Raw genomic sequence first — 17,489 nt, forward strand, 5'->3', positions numbered from 1 at the left:
AATTTGAAGGATACTCTCCTAATTACTGGAAATCTCAAAACTTGACTCTTATTTGGCCTTGATGGTTGCTTTGCTATATAGCAAAACAGGTTGACAATGAAATAGTGAAATCACTACATAATATAATCAACTGCTCCGTGAACACTGTTGTTCACCATCAACCACATAAAACCTCCAAGCATGACATCAACTATCAACCTATTTTCCTTCTACCAACTTTATCTATGATAAAATAAAAAGTTTTGAACACTCAAGTAAAATTCTTTCCTGAAAGTAACTCTCTACTAACAGAGCAACAGGCTTTTAGAGAAATAAATCAATGAGACATGCTTTTCATTTACTGACCTAACAGTAAATACATTTAATGAAAAACACTGCATTTCAAGACTTTTCAATGATCTCATAAATGCATTTAATCTAATTAATCACACTCTGTTCCTACATAAACAGGAAGCTTATTGTGTAAGAATAGTCTGCAATACGTGTTTCAGTCATATTATTACAAGGCAGCTAGCAGAAAAAATAACAGCTCTTTCAGGTATAATATCAGACACCTCAGGATTCCTATAGGACTCAACCTCAGGCACGCTCATCCTTTTTATTACTGATCTCTCATAAAACCTAACAGCAACTTTCCCTGTAATATTCACCGATGATACAAATATCCTCTCTTGCAACATTCTTCCCACACAGATGAGAGCTGGCTTCATCAGCAGCCTAGAAAGGCTCCTATGCTGGCTCTATGGTAACAACCTCTTACTTAATGTGGATTACAGCTCATATGATTTTCTGCCCACAAAAGGACCATACAACACATACAGAATCACTAGTCAAAGACAGTAAAATTAAAAACCCAGCACTATGGGTAGATAATGCACTAAGAATGGTTTAAACAAGATCTGTTCAAAAAGTTCTGGAATTTCATCCACAACATTTTTGTATGCTTACCTTTTAATTATTGTCCATGATCTCCTTCGAAATACTCTCCTGCACAACTGATACACCACTACCATGCCGTTTCCACTTCCAGAAGCTGTCTTGGTATGCCTCTTGCTGGTTTGCGTGAAATTTTGTTTTGTCATCTATCGTTGCAAATCTTCATCCTTTTAACGGGTTTTCCAATTTTTGAAATAAAAAAAGTCAGCAGAGGCTATGTCTGGAGAGTATGGAGGATGAGGCAGCATAGTTATTTGGTTTTTTTGTACAGCAGTCATGAACCAACAAGGATGAATGTGTGGGTGAGTTATCGTGATGCAAGAGCCATGAATTGTCTCATCACATTTCTGGTCATTTCCTTCTCACATTTTCTCACAGGCATCACAACATGTCTCGATAGTACCATTAACAGTTTGCTCCTGTGGCATAAATTCATAATGAGCTAATCCTTTAAAATCAAAGAAATCTATCAGTATCGTTTTAACATTTGACCTGATATGATGAGCTTTTTTTGGTCTTGGAGAACCTTTCCCGACCCGCTGTGAAGACTGAATCTTGGTCCCAACATTATAACCAAAGACCCACATCTCATCACCAGTTATGACACTCTAAAGGAACATCTGTTTCTCATTTTTGCAATCCAAAAGCTCTTCACAGATTGCGAGGTGGTCTTCTGGTCTTGACTCACGAGCCTTGGGACAAACTTGATGGCAACACGATGCATTCCAAGACGCTGTGTCAGGATTTCATGACATGATCCAATTGAAATGTTACATTCCTCTGCAATCTCTCAGACATTTAGTCTTCCATTGTCACGCACAATTTCATTGACATTCCTGACTGAGCGTCATCGGTAGACATAAATGGGTGTCCTGAATTAGGGTCAACTTTAATTTCTGTCTGGCCATTTTTAATCGATGTGAACCATTCATACTATAAAGGCTTTTTTGGGTTTCACACAAAAATTAATGGAGATGTGTTGTTCCTCTAACTCTGCTATATCAAAATTCACAAACTGTGCGACACAACACTCTACTCAATACAACACTGAACAATAACTAACAGGCATACAACAATGAAACTTCCAGCAGTTAAATATTAAACACAGGTGTGTGCAGGGATGCCAACCACATTTCACTCCAACACAACCCTGGTGCAAAATTACTAATGTTCTAGAATTTTTTGAACAGACCTCTCACATGCTGTGCAAAATGAGTTGCCTCTGCTACGACTTTGGAGACCTCACTTCAAGTGTAACTTGACTACCATAACAATTGTGCACTTTGCCCTGATTAATTCTGTCATTAAACATAGCATCCCTTTCTTGTGGATCAATATACAAGAAAATTTTTGTCATGCACAAATGAGTTGCGAAGATAATTACATTATTGCTACTGCATGCACCTACCGAGCCAATCTTTAAAGAAGTGGGACCATGCATACAAATCCTAGACACAGCTTCATTTTTAAACAATAATCTCTCCTTATTTGAAACAAATAATGGGGTGCATGATCACCACACTAGTACCAGTGGTAACATTTATCTAACAAGCCAGAGAGCAAGTAAATGCCATTACAGTGTGACATACATAGGCGTCATACTCTATAAAAAATGATCTTGTTCATACAATAATAATAGGAACTACCTCAGGTGAAAAGTCGCCAGTGTAATGCTCCAGCACTATTTTTATTCTGTTGCTGAATTTATGGAGACCAATTTATGTCAAATATAATTCCAATTTTTTCCACAATGCAATAATCTTGAATCTTATGGAAGTTAATTCTAAATTAATTTTATGATGATATGTGTAATGCATACTCTGTCCTCTACAGCACAAATACATTTAAGAACTAATGTAACAAAAATATATTTGATCACAGTTTTTTGCAGTTCATACATACTTTTTGAAAATTACTGTAACAAAAAGGTATACGCTACATCAACAATTGCGTATCCCCGATCACGAACATGTTTTTGTGGATAAATACATAAAAATAAACACATTATACATGGTTCAGATCTCCACTATGAAAGAAAAGTAAGTACACAAGAAGGAATAAGCTTGCATACAACAGAACAATACAGCATACCACACTGGGCCTTCCACAGGGGAACAAATTGGTAAATATATTTAGGAAATTCTCATGCTGCCTCCCTACAGTACAGGTCTGGCTCCTCACAGTTACTACATACTTGGCTTTGTCCGGAATTATTTGTGAGAAGGACAGCACATCATCAGTGAGGCCTAACCTCATGTGCATTTTCACTAAAGAAGTATCTCCAAAATTCAGAACTGTACTTCAAGCAAACTGAAATGACTGGCAAAACTTACTGAAAATTAATAAACATACTAAATTTCCTGGTATGTAAGCAGACAAGACAACATTTTTAAGCAATTTTCCACTTTTTCCATATGCCTGTTACCCCACAGTGAATCCTCTATTTGGTTAGTATTGATCGACCCTTACATGTACACACAATATGATCTCTCTACACACATTCAAATTACAAATTTGCAACTTTCGTAAGTTCTTGAGGTAATTCCAATATATTTCAGTTCAAAATACAAATTTTCACTCCATAGTTGTAACTTTCTTGATACACAGCCTTTCTATCATTCCACACTTTAAAGAATACAAGATTTTGTAATGTTTCTTGGAAATAATGAACTTATAGATACCGTCAATATGCCTTGACCAATGTCAACATCGAAATGGCAGACATAAACCACTATGGAAATTTAATATGAATAAAATAAGAGCCAGAACTTAAATTACAGTATTTAACCCATTTGCGGGCCATGGGGATATGTTCCTCACTGAATGTATTTCTTTACAGCATTGTGTTAATACACACTTCTGTACGCTCCTGGCATATAGTGGCAGTCCGCTGCACCAGCTGCAGTTTCTGTTTGTTGTGAAATATGCCCTTCAAGACAATGGAAAGTATATATCCCACCAAACAATGGTGTTTTAATGATTCTTTGGAAGTATGGTTACCACCAAAGTAGTTTCTGGAAGGATCTTGGGAAGAATTTTTACCACAAAATTAATCTTGTCATTTGTGGTCCTTGGGAAGCATACTTACCATCAGATTAGAAGTATCCCGAAGTTTTTGGGACTATGTCTTCCAACTTGTGGTAGTACACTGCACCAGGTGTGTGTGTAAACCACTACAATGGTCAGTTTTTGTTTGTTATGGGACCAACTGTTGTCAGAATACATTGCTTTGCTTCTGCAATATACATTATTGTGACCCATATCAGCTCATACGTTTATGGCGCGATAAAGTTTCTAGCATTGTTTTCACGTTGTGGTAAGTAAACTTTAATACTGGTATCAAATATTTTTAAAATAAAAGAAAACATAAAATACTGTTCATTATTTTTATATGTAATGGCAACACATAACAGCTCACAAAAGAGAAATGGGAAATCCATTTACCACCATAGTTTTAACACTTCACAAAGGTGCCAAGGTGACATATGTACCACCATAGCTTTTGGTCCTAAATCATAAATATAAAATAATCAAAAAATAAAATATAGTCAGTTGATCATAATCAGTTGATTGGATAGCAAAAAATATTATCTTTGCAGAGTTGCTACAAAAAATGTGCCCACCAAAGGGTAGTCTGCAACTTCCATAACAGTTCTTATTGAAGATACAATCTTCTGGGTTATGAGACAGTGTCATGTACAAATTATAGTTCTTCTCATGAAATCAATTGGCTTTACCAACACACAACAGTCACCTTCCAACCTAACCTAGATATCAGGATATACTATATATCAGTCTGTCACTATAACCTATACTCCAAACAATAAATAAGAAGCAAAATAAATATTATCAGCATTCTGTTCTATGCTAAGAGACTGATGCACTCCGGGTTAAAAAAAAGGAAAAAAACACAGAAATGTGAATGAGTAAAAGTTAGTAGAAATTCAAACGTCTACAAAAGATCAATGTGCAAAGCATATGACAACTTCCACCATCATATCTTACAAGTGAAGATCTTGCTAAGAACCGGAGCAAATTATGGTCCTATGTAAAATCACAGGTGAAACGCTTCTATCCACTCACTCGTAAACTTGTCCAATGTGGCAATATAAGACAGCAAAAGGAAAGCTGAAGTTTTAAATTTCACACTGAACAAACAATTTCAACAGGAGAATCAAACAGGCATACAATTGTTTGACCATCTAGCAGACTCCTGTGTGGAGGACAAATTAAGAGGCATTACTGGCATTGAGAAATGAATGACAGAGTTGAAAACAAGTAAGTCGCCAGGTCAGGTCCACATGTAATCCCATTTCAATTTTACAGAGAGCACTCTACAGCGTTAGCCCCTTACTTTGCTTGCATTTACCATGGATTGTTCATGCAGTACAAAGAGCCAAGTGAATGAAAAAAGTGCTGATAACTGCTTTATATAAGAAGGGTAGAACAATGGACCTGTAAAATTATAGACCAAGATCCTTAATATTGATTTGTTGTAGAATCTTGAACAAGGATCAAGTTGGAATACATTAAATTTGCTTGAGACAGAAAATCTTCTGTCCACAAATCAGCACAGATTTAGAAACACTGCTTCCGCAACACACTATTTGCCCTCTTCTCACTTGAAACCCTGCATAACATGGATGGAGAGCAACAGGCAAATTCCATATTCCGAAATTTCCTAATGTGTGTGACTCGGCGTCACACTGCAAGCTGTTAACAAAGGTTCAAGAATACGGAATAGGTTCTCAGACACATGAGTGGTTCGAAGATGTAGAACCCATTACACTGTCCTGGATGGCGAGTGTTCATCAAAGCCATCAAAGGTATCGTCAGGAGAGATCCATGAAAATTTGATAGGACCAGTCCTGTTCTCTACATAAATAAATGATTAACAGGTAGGGTGAGCAGCAATCTGTGACTTTTTGCTAATTTTGCTACTAATTCAAAGCATTAGTATACAGAGTGTTGTCATTGAGTGACTGTAGGGGTGTGCAGGATGATTTTGACAATTTCTATTTTGTGTGATGGAAGGCAGCTTGCTCGAAATGTAGAAAGATGTAAGTTACTGTAGGTCAGCAGGAAAACCGTTCCAATGCAGCATTAGTAGTGTGTTGTTGGACACTTCCTTTCTGAGCTAACTATGACTTTCATCTCAATAGCAATTTGATAAAGAAGAAGAACACAGTTTCACTTTGGTTAAAATTCATATGAAATTACAAAGAGTGCCTTAAGTGTCAAGTTGTGATTGTTTGGTTTCACAGAAAAGCAAATGGAAATAAAGACATAGTGTTTTGTTTAGAACTTGTATATTCAGCATTGTTGGGTATTCAAACCAAATTTTGGGTTGATAATGCCTTTGCTTTTTAATACTGCACATAATGTGCAAAATTTTCTCTCTGTATCAGCTTATTCATGCAGAAGACTAAAGTCACATATTCATCACGAACAGCAAGCAGCAGGCCTCAACTAACTGGATCAACATTACATCTAAACTCTGCAAGATATCATGAGGTGCATGGCAGAGGCTACTTCCCATTGTACCAGATATTAGTGTTTCTTCCTGATCCATTCACATATGGAGTGTGTGAAGAATGACTGTTTGAATGCCTCTGTGCGTGCAGTAATTATTCTAGTCTTATGCTCACAATCCCTTTGTGAGTAATACATAGGGGGTTGTAGTATACCCCTAGAGTGATCATTTAAAAACAGTTCTTGAAACTTCATTAATAGACTTTCTCGGGATAGTTTACGTCAGTCTTCAAGAGTCTGCCAGTTCAATTCCTTCAGTGTCTCTGTGACATTCTCCCACAGATTAAACAAACCTGTGACCATTCGTGCTGCCCTTCTCTGTATACATTCAAATTTCTTGTTAGTGCTATCTGGTACAGGTCCCACACACTTGAGCATTATTCCAGAACTGGTTGCACGAGTAGACTGATTGCACTTCACCAGTATTCTACCAAGAAACAGAAGTCTACCATCTGCATTACCCATGAATGAATTTATACGATCGTTCCATTTCATATCCTGACGAAGTGTTACACCCAGGTATTTGTACGAGTTGGCCGATTCCAACAGTGACTCACTGATATTATAGTGATAGAATATTATATTTTTTCATTCTGTGAAGTGCAAAATTTTACTGTTCTGAACATTTAGAGCAAGTTGCCAATCTTTGCACCATTTTGAAATCTTATCAAGATCTGACTGAATAATTATGAACCTTCTCTCAGATAGTAATTCATTATAGACAACTGCATTATCTGTAAAACACCTGATTTTACTATTAATATTGCCTACAAGGTCATTAATACCTAAGATGAAGAGCAAAGCTTCTAACACACTTCCCTGGGGCACACCTGAAGTTATTTCTATATCAGCTAGTTACAGTATATGACATAGCTCCATGCATAATGCAAAAGAGTCCTTCAAAGCAGTGTGTTCAATTAATGATTTAACAACTGAAAATTTTAGGGAAAGCTTGCAACAGCTAGATTGGGATGAGGTGTACAGCGCACCTGACCTAATTTAAAATTTAACCTATATTGTGATGCCTCTGTGAGTATATTTGAAAACAGTTTCCCTAAGAAAACAGTGAAATGTAATTTTAAGACACCACCTAAAATGCCATGGCTTACTAAAGGAATAAAAATATGTTGTAAACAGAAAAGGGAAATGTACCAGGCAATCAAAAAGTCAGTATAAATTTGAAAACTTAATAAACCACAGGATAATGTAGACAGAGAGGTAAAAGTTGACACACATGCTTGGAATGACATGGGGTTTTATTAGAACAAAAAAAGCGTTGCTATACGCGTGAAAGATCTCTTGCGCACGTCGTTTGGTGATAATCGTGTGCTCAGCCGCCCCTTTCGTCATGCTTGGCCTCCCAGGTCCCCAGACCACAGTCCATGCGATTATTGGCTTTGGGATTACCTGAAGTCGCAAGTGTATCGTGATCGACCGACATCTCGAGGGATGCTGAAAGACAACATCTGATGCCAATGCCTCACCATAACCCCGGACATTCTTTACAGTGCTGTTCACATTATTCCTCGACTACAGCTATTGTTCAGGAATGATGGTGGACATATTGAGCATTTCCTGTAAAGAACATCATCTTTTCTTTGTCTTACTTTGTTATGCTAAATATTTCTATTCTGATCAGATGAAGTGCCATCTGTTGGACATTTTTTGAACTCTTGTATTTTTTTGGTTCTAATAAAACCCCATGTCATTCCAAGCATGTGTATCAATTTGTACCTCTCTATCTACATTATTCCGTAATTTATTCAGTTTTCAAATTTATACCGACTTTTTGATCACCCGGTATCTTATAACTAGGAGCAGTAATGATCCATAAACCGTGAAACATTATGAAAACTACTGCACTGTATTAAGAAAAGTTATTAAAAAGTCCAGAAGTATGTGCACTACGTCTGAGATTAGCACATCTGACAATAAAATTAAAACAAATTGGAATACTGTTAAAAGGGAAACAGGGCACAGGAAGACTGTATTTCTATCAAACATGTCTGCTTGTGTCTGTATGTGTGGATGGATATGTGCGTGTGTGCGAGTGTATACCTGTCCTTTTTTCCCCCTAAGGTAAGTCTTTCCGCTCCCGGGATTGGAATGACTCCTTACCCTCTCCCTAAAACCCACTTCCTTTCGTCTTCCCCTCTCCTTTCCTCTTTCCTGATGAGGCAACAGTTTGTTGCGAAAGCTTGAATTTTGTGTGTATGTTTGTGTTTGTTTGTGTGTCTATCGACCTGCCAGCGCTTTTGTTCGGTAAGTCACCTCATCTTTGTTTTTATATATAAAAACTCTATGAAAAATTTGTTAACAAGTAGTCAGAAGTAGAAAACATTTTTAATAATCATTTTTTAAGTGTTGTAGAGAAAATAGGATCCAACTATTCATTAGAAAATGCAGGATAGTATATGGAAGAGGCAGCACTTATGCAATTTGATAAAATTAAAATTCAATGCACCTCTCCTACTGAAATCATGAAAATAAAAAATTCACTAAAAAGTAAAAGCCCACATGAAATTTATGGCATTTCCAACAGATTACTAAAAGCTTGTTCCCAACAGATAAGTAGGATTCTCAGCCACATATGTAGTAGCTCAATAAAAAAGGACATTTTTCCAGATAAACTGAAATACGCTATCGTTAAACCATTGCATAAAAAAGGGGATAGGTCTGATGCTAACAACTAGCGCCCAACTCACTTCTGACAGCTTTATCCAAAAGTCTTGAAAAAGTGATGTATTCAAGAGTAGCATCATATATTTGTAAAAATGAAGTACAAACAAAATGTCAATTTGGTTTTCAGGGAAGCTTTTCAACAGAATGCTATACATGCTTTCACTGATCAAATATTAAATGCATTGAATAATCGAACATCACCCATATGGATGTTTTGTGATCTGTCAGAGGCTTTTGATTGTGTGAATCATGAAATTCTTCTAGATAAACTTAAGCATTGAGGTATGAGTGGGAGAGTGCACAAACGGTATAGTTCATAATTAATTGGAAGTATGCAGAAGGTTGAAATTAACAGTTCAGATAGTTTGCAAAATTCGGCAGAATCCTCTCACTGGGAAGGTATCAAGAATAGTGTCCCACAAGGTTCAGTCTTGGGTCCATCATTGTTTTTAATATATATTAATGACTTGCCACTCTATATTAATGAAGATGAAAAGCCAGTTCATTTTTCCTTATGATACAAGTATAGTAATCACACCTAACAAACAAGAATCAGCTATGGAAATTGTAAATAATGTCTTTCAGAAAATTATTAAGTGGTTCTACGAAAACAGACTCTCACTAAGTTTTGAGAAAATACAGTACATACAAATCTGTACGGTAAACGGCATAATACCATTTATAAATATAGACTATGAACAGAAGTCTGCTGCAAAGGCATAATATTCAGAATTTCTGGGTGTGTTCTTTGATGAGAAACTGAACTGGAAGAAACACATCTATGGTCTGCTGAAACAGTTAGGTTCAGCAGCTTATGCTATTAGGATTATTGCAAATTTGGGTGATAAACATATCAGTAAATTGGCCTGCTATGCCTATTTTCATTCACTACTTTCACATGGCATCATATTTTGGCATAAATCATCATTAAGAGAAAAAGTATTTATTGCACAAATGCATGTAGGGCCTAATCAGAATTATAGCTGGAGCCCACCTAAGATCACTTTGTAGACATTTATTTAAGGAACCCAGGATATTCACAGTACCTTCACAATAAATATATTCACTTATGAATTTTTTTTTATTAATAATCCATCCCCATTCAAAAATAACAGCCAAGTGCATCGCTGTTGTTGTTGTGGTCTTCAGTCCTGAGACTGGTTTGATGCAGCTCTCCATGCTACTCTATCCTGTGCAAGCTTCTTCATCTCCCAGTAATTACTGCAACCTACATCCTTCCGAATCTGCTTAGTGTATCCATCTCTTGGTCTTCCTCTACGATTTCTACCATCCACGCTGTCCTCAAATACTAAATTGGTGATCCCTTGATGCCTCAGAACATGTCCCACCAACTGATCCTGTGCAAGCTTCTTCATCTCCCAGTACTTACTGCAACCTACATCCTTCTGAATCTGCTTAGTGTATCCATCTCTTGGTCTCCCTCTACGATTTCTACCCTCCACGCTGCCCTCCAATACTAAATTGGTGATCCCTTGATGCCTCAGAACATGTCCCACCAACCGATTCCTTCTTCTAGTCAAGTTGTGCCACAAACTCCTCTTCTCCCCAATTCTGTTCAATACCTCCTCATTAGTTATGTGATCTACCCATCTAATCTTCAGCATTCTTCTGTAGCACCACATTTCGAAAGCTTCTATTCTCTTCTTGAGAAGACACACAGTACAATGCTAGAATAAAGGACGATCTTCGCTATTCAGAGTTAAATCTGACTTTGCACAGAAAGGGGTGAACTATGCTGCCACAAAAATCTTTGGTCACTTGCCAAATAGTGTTAGAAATCTGACAGATAGCCAACCAACATTTAAAAACAAATTAAAAGAATCTCTGAATGAGAACTACTCCTACTCAGTAGATGAATTTTTAGGTATGAAGTAAAGAAAAATTAATTATTTTGTGTAAACAAAACTTTTGTTAAAGTGACACGTTCCACATCATTATGAAATGTCGTATTCATGATCTATGGAACAAGTATTAATGTATGCATGTATGTATCTGTGTATGACAATAATTCTATATCCAAGATACATGCTGCATCCTACCTACCAAAAAGTCCTCAATACTTTAACAAATCTCACTCCAGTCACAAATTTCACGTGATACCCTATATGATCATACTTTTGACAGTAAGTATAGGTGCGATACCAAGTCAAATACTTTTCAGAAATCAAGAAATGCTGCATCTAACTGGTTGTCTTGATCCAAAGGTTTCAGTATGTCATGGGAGAAAGGTGTAGGTTGGATTTCATATGATCGATGTTTTCAAAATCCATGCTTGTTGGCATTGAGGAAGTAATTCTGTTCAAGATAATTAATTATGTTTGAGCTCAGAATATCTTCTAAGATTCTACAACACATTGATGATAAGGATACTGGATTGTAGTTTTGTAGATCACTTCTGCTACGCTTCTTGTACATAGGTGTTACCTGTGCCTTTTTCCAAGCACTAAGCATGCTTTTTTGTTCGAGGAATCTACGATAGATTATAGTTAGAAGCTGGACTAACTCAACTGCAAATTCAGCAGAGAATCTGACAGGTATTTCATCGGGGCCTGGAGCTCTGTTCAACTTTAATGATTTCAGCTGTTTCTCAACACCACTGATACGAATACTTCTTTCATTCACCTTTTTAGTGTCACTAGGATTAAATTGGGAGAATTCTCCTGTGTTTTCCTTTATAAAGAAATGTTCGAAAATGGAGTTAAACATTTCAGCTTTCGCTTTGCTGCCCTCAGTTTCAGTTCCTGCTTCATTCACTAGGAACCGGACACTAACTTTGGTGCCACTAACACAGCCTTTACATATGATCAGAATATCTTTGGGTTCTGCGAAAGATCACCTGACAATATTCTGCCATGGTAGTCACTGAAGGCATCACACATTGCTCCTTTGACAGCCAAACCATGCTGTTTCATTCAGCATCTCTCTACCTATAGCTCCATGCTTTGTTTTACACCTATTACGCAGTAATCTCTGTTTCTTTAGAATTTTCTTTACAGTGACTGTGTACCATGGAGGTTCCCTCCCACTATGAACTGTTCTAGTGGGAACATCCAGTGCTTGGTCAACTACGTATTCTTTTAAACTTAAGCCAGAGTTCCTCTACATGCTCCTGACTTTTGCTGAACATTTCAAGTTCTTCACCGAGATATGACACTACTGATTTTTCATCTATGTTATTTAACATATACAGGGTTATTACAAATGATTGAAGCGATTTCACAGCTCTACAATAACTTTATTATTTGAGATATTTTCACAATGCTTTGCACACACATACAAAAACTCAAAACGTTTTTTTAGGCATTCACAAATGTTCGATATGTGCCCCTTTAGTGATTCAGCAGACATCAAGCCGATAATCTAGTTCCTCCTACACTCGGCGCAGCATGTCCCCATCAATGAGTTCGAAAGCATCGTTGATGCGAGCTCGCAGTTCTGGCACGTTTCTTGGTAGAGGAGGTTTAAACACAGAATCTTTCACATAACCCCACAGAAAGAAATCGCATGGGGTTAAGTCGGGAGAGCGTGGAGGCCATGACATGAATTGCTGATCATGATCTCCACCACGACCGATCCATCTGTTTTCCAATCTCCTGTTTAAGAAATGCCGAACATCATGATGGAAGTGTGGTGGAGCACCATCCTGTTGAAAGATGAAAATAGCTCCCTGCTTGCTTTATTCGTCGACTTCCGCGGGCTACGCGTGAAACTTGCCCGCACGCGTTCAACCGTTTCTTCGCTCACTGGAGGCCGACCCGTTGATTTCCCCTTACAGAGGCATCCAGAAGCTTTAAACTGCGCATACCATCACCAAATGGAGTTAGCAGTTGGTGGATCTCTGTTGAACTTTGTCCTGAAGTGTCGTTGCACTGTTATGACTGACTGATGTGAGTCCATTTCAAGCACGACATACGCCTTCTCGGCTCCTGTCGCCATTTTGTCTCACTGCGCTCTGGCGGCAGAAACCTGAAGTGCGGCTTCAGCCGAACAAAACTTTATGAGTTTTTCTACGTATCTGTAGTGTGTCGTGACCATATGTCAATGAATGGAGCTACAGTGAATTTATGAAATCGCTTCAATCATTTGTAATAGCCCTGTATATCTTTCCGCTTGTTTTAGTTGTCCTTTCTACTTTCGTAATTGTTGTTGAAACAACCATGTCATGGTCACTGATATCAGTTTTGATGTGGACATCCTCAAAAGATTTTGTTTGTTGCCATTTGATCCAATATATTTCCATCATGAGTGTGGTTCCTAACTACATGCTCTAGGTAGTTTTCAGAGTAGGCATTTAGTTAAGATTCACAGGATGTCTTATCATGCCCACCACTAACATTAATTTTTCCAATTAATTGTTTGATGATCAAAGTCTCCACCAATGATCACAGTATGATTGGGAAACTTATGTACAAGTGAACTGAGGTTTTTTGTGAATTTTTCGATTACATCAGGAGATGTGTCTAGTCAGTGATAGAAGGATCCAATTATCATTGGATGCAATTATGATTGGGTGCTTTTACACAAAGCATTAATTTTAGTATCTTTGGACATTAAGAAGGATTCAAACCGTGAGTTTCAAAGAATGATTGTGGCGGGTCAAAGAAGCAAAATTCCCAACTGGCAGCAAAACAGTAATTGGAAACTTGGTAACAGTGAGTTTAAGCCAGTTACCGGTACTATTTTGTACATATTAATAACAGTCTGGACCTGGTTGGGACGGTGTAATGTTTGTCACGTGGCTTGGAGAGAATCCCATCAAGAAGCTCCTCTGTTCAACAAGCTGGAGTGGCCATCTCTAGGTAAAACATCTACTCACTCATAGATTTCTCACTTACGAAACATTCTGTTTCTTTTGCACTTGAACCCAAGAATCATCAGAATAATGGGCATCACTGATGCTCCATAATTAAGAAAGATGGAGGCTCTGGTTCAAGAAGTGTATAATACATTATTAGTTCACACATCATGGGCCTTTGTATAATTTAACAGGATACTTTGACTTCGACCTCTGATTTTCAGTTAATATTAATATTCATATCAAACAGTGGCTTTTCCAGTGTAGAAACCTGATAGTGTTCTCTGAAATCAAGATGGTTACATAACACAATGTATTAACTTTTCTCCTTATATACAGGCCTTCACTATACAATTGGCTGCTTGCAGCCTTTATACTGTGTAACTTGACTTATTCCACATCCTTGACTTGCTGTCTTTTAAAATGGGATTAAGTGAACATGGTATATAAATGAATGCAGTCCCGTGAACGAGCTATCAGAAGTAAACAAATTGACAATTTAATTTATCACAAAATTTTACGAACTTCAATAAATTCTCCCATTATATTGAAGTATTTACTATTAACCTCCCATATTTCTTCAGTATGAGTTAATACATCATAAGATGCACAAATGGTCAACCTGTTTAGGAGTAGAAATACTTTGTAAGCTACAAAAAGACTAACGTTCAATGTCACCAGCCATTCTAATAAATTTCGATTGATCATCAAACAAATTTTGGCCAGACTACAAGAACATTTTTCTTCCTTAATAGCTGTAACTGCATATATGTCTGACAGAACTAATTTTAAATTAAAAACTGAGCAGTATCATCCCAGATAATAAAATTTATTTACAATGGAGCATCTGCTGTGAAACTACACTACATTTTTTGGTTGTGGTAATGACATAGACCTACATGCTGTAGGGTCTCATTTATTTTATGTGAACCACCTCTCAGAACATAATCTGAATCTGGTTTTGGATGTCTTTATATTGGACCAGTTACATCAGATGAATACAACAATGTAGGAAGCTATTAAACTAGTTAACGCAAGAAATATTAATTTTATCAACAATAACCACAAGACAGAAGTTTTCTTCAATTGATTATTTGTAAAAATTAAAATTGTACTTACAAGTCAAAATATTTTCTGTAGATAGTGCTGCAGTGCATCAAAGCACTTAAAGAATTGGCATCATGAAAGTAGCACATGACAAGTGAGGATATAGCAGAATGTTAGATATGAGTCGTCAGCTTTGACCAATGACACAGGAAACGTGTGCAAATGCCGTACACAATATGGTAACTGTAATGTGGCCTTACTGGTGATTTATTCAAATGAGCTAAGCTACAGATCAGTCTGTTACCACAACCAGGGTTTTTTAGCGTCACATTCATTGGCTTCGCCATCTCACAATCAAACTATCACATTCCAGCATAACCTATAACTTGTGTTAAGCTACAGATCAATCTGTTACCACAAGCAGAATTTTTTTTTATATCGCTAACAACAAAGTGGTGAAAACATGGAGCAAAAGGCGAGATGACAGCATACATTAACATTACATTACTGGTCAAACCTGACAACTCATACCAGAATTCCCCTTGACACAAAGATGCTATAATAAAAAACTTGATGTAGTGGTAATTCATGTCTTTAAGTGTATGATGATTCATTTATTAAGTTATTTCTGTATTATAAACTAGTTACACGAATTTTCAATGTACTTACCAACCCAATTTTCTGATAAAAGTGTCGCAAATGATTGCCCTACATAATAAGCAGAAAATGAACACCTAAACTGCTATAAATGTATAGAACTATTACTTCTATAATGTATAACACGTAGGACTACATATAATACGGAAACACTATCTACTGTAATAGCTAGAATCAAGGCCTGTATCATCTTGTCCATTGTACTACATATGATCAATGGACAACTAAGTAAGTAAGTAAATAAATAAATAAAACTTGCTTGTTTCTTGGTTTTCTTATTATGCTATTCAAATGCTCTCCATCTGCTGTAAAATACTGTACTTAGTAATTACATGAGTGTACTGATGAATAGTTAACGAGTAGCAATTATAAAGCAATTTGTGGCAGGGTTTTATACACAATAAACATTGTTTACTATAGCTGTAGGGTATCCAGAACACAAATATTCACACAATTTACAAGTGTGAACAATATTACATACAAAACTTAGTTGCAATTCCCGAATATTGCCAATTTACTATCTTGTATTTGTAGGCAAGTTCTTAAAAATACTTTTCAACAAAAATAAAGTGTTTCAGAGTGGGATGCACAACTCACTGGAAATTATTTTTATATCTTATATTTTGAGAATGAAGGTTATGATTAATTTGAAACTGTCTCTTATAATTTGTCATGAATATCGCAACATTTACGCCATATATGTAATACTATGTAAGTGTAAGAATTTCTAGTTTCTCCAAAGCGATCTTTGCACAAGCTTTAGGTGTCATTTGCAAATAATATTCTTATCGGTGGTGTCCATTCCCTGTTTGTGCCACAATATTAAACACAAGTACAACGCACATATACAAAGAAAGAACAAATCCACAATACAACACCAAAAAATAAAGAACAAAGCTGCGAGGCTCTAATTGTATTGCAAAATTGAGTAATGACGATTACCAATGGGAAACTTACGTTCCCTAGTTTCTGGCTGTTATAGTTATATCGGAGAGAAGTAGAAATAAAATAAAACAATGAAAGCAGTTGTATATGTAGCATGTTTTCCTTACTTCTTTCATCTTCAATGGCTGAATCTGATTTCATACATTTGGCCACTTTCAGCCCCTGAATAACACGGGGTGTATTCTCAATATCATAAATTTTGTACGTTTTATGCTCCATTTTTTGACGCTGTAAATATGAAAGACACATTAATAGCTTACTATTCTCACAATGTGATGCAACAGCTGGAAGTGAACAACTATCATAAATATGGTTGGAATTATAGCGATTCTGCAACATCATAGGATGATATAGCACTATTCAAATATGACACTATATGTGTATCAATAATATAATATAGTTTTCAACATCACTGTACTTGTGGATTACAGACGTCATATTTCAATGTGACATATATGTCACACAGCCAAATATGAAAGCTTCTAAAAATTTAAACCGACTGTTTACTTCCAACTCCTTAATCACTTAAAACAATCACAAAAACTAACAAGCAGGTATTTGTTAAATTACTTACACCACACGTGCAACACGTCCTCTCTCTTACGAAAAGGAAAACAACGCTGACGGCAGTTAGCAATTGAATATTAAGATCTGTGGGGCAGTGATCAGTATTATCTTTGGCTTAGAAACTTGTTTTGTTTGCATCTTTCTTGTGCCGTGTACTGTGTAGTGATTTGTTTAAATGAGGCTGTGAGAGTGTTGTGAGAGCGAGTTGAAATTAATTCATTATTTAGAGAGTAAGGCAATATTCGATAAATAATACAACGAGTAATACGTGTACAATTTCGTTACATTATTTTTTTATACATCGCTC

The 17,489-nt window shown here is 36.6% G+C and overlaps 2 protein-coding genes across 6 annotated transcripts in view; one reads left to right on the plus strand and one right to left on the minus strand.

Annotated features, from left to right (window-relative positions):
* The window catches only part of LOC124607107 (ankyrin repeat and zinc finger domain-containing protein 1-like), a 96,127-nt gene extending 78,874 nt beyond the window's left edge, over positions 1-17,253 (minus strand). Inside the window, exons 1-2 of the mRNA XM_047139304.1 lie at positions 17,190-17,253; positions 16,723-16,843 (exon numbers count right to left, since the gene is read on the minus strand). Of these exons, the coding sequence (XP_046995260.1) occupies positions 16,723-16,834 (112 nt within the window). The 5' untranslated portion in view covers positions 16,835-16,843; positions 17,190-17,253. The remainder of the gene's footprint in view (positions 1-16,722; positions 16,844-17,189) is intronic.
* Positions 17,254-17,313: 60 nt separating this feature from the next.
* Positions 17,314-17,489, plus strand: part of LOC124606993 (polyglutamine-binding protein 1) — a 97,549-nt gene continuing 97,373 nt past the window's right edge. For 2 of the 5 annotated variants that reach the window (XM_047139136.1, XM_047139138.1), the window contains exon 1: positions 17,314-17,443. In XM_047139136.1, coding sequence (XP_046995092.1) covers position 17,443 — 1 coding nt within the window. In that variant the 5' untranslated portion in view covers positions 17,314-17,442. The remainder of the gene's footprint in view (positions 17,444-17,489) is intronic. The other 3 variants (XM_047139137.1, XM_047139134.1, XM_047139135.1) reach the window with 3 other exon arrangements.

Source organism: Schistocerca americana, chromosome 3 (genome assembly GCF_021461395.2).
Source record: "Schistocerca americana isolate TAMUIC-IGC-003095 chromosome 3, iqSchAmer2.1, whole genome shotgun sequence".
NCBI classification, from domain to species: domain Eukaryota; kingdom Metazoa; phylum Arthropoda; class Insecta; order Orthoptera; family Acrididae; genus Schistocerca; species Schistocerca americana.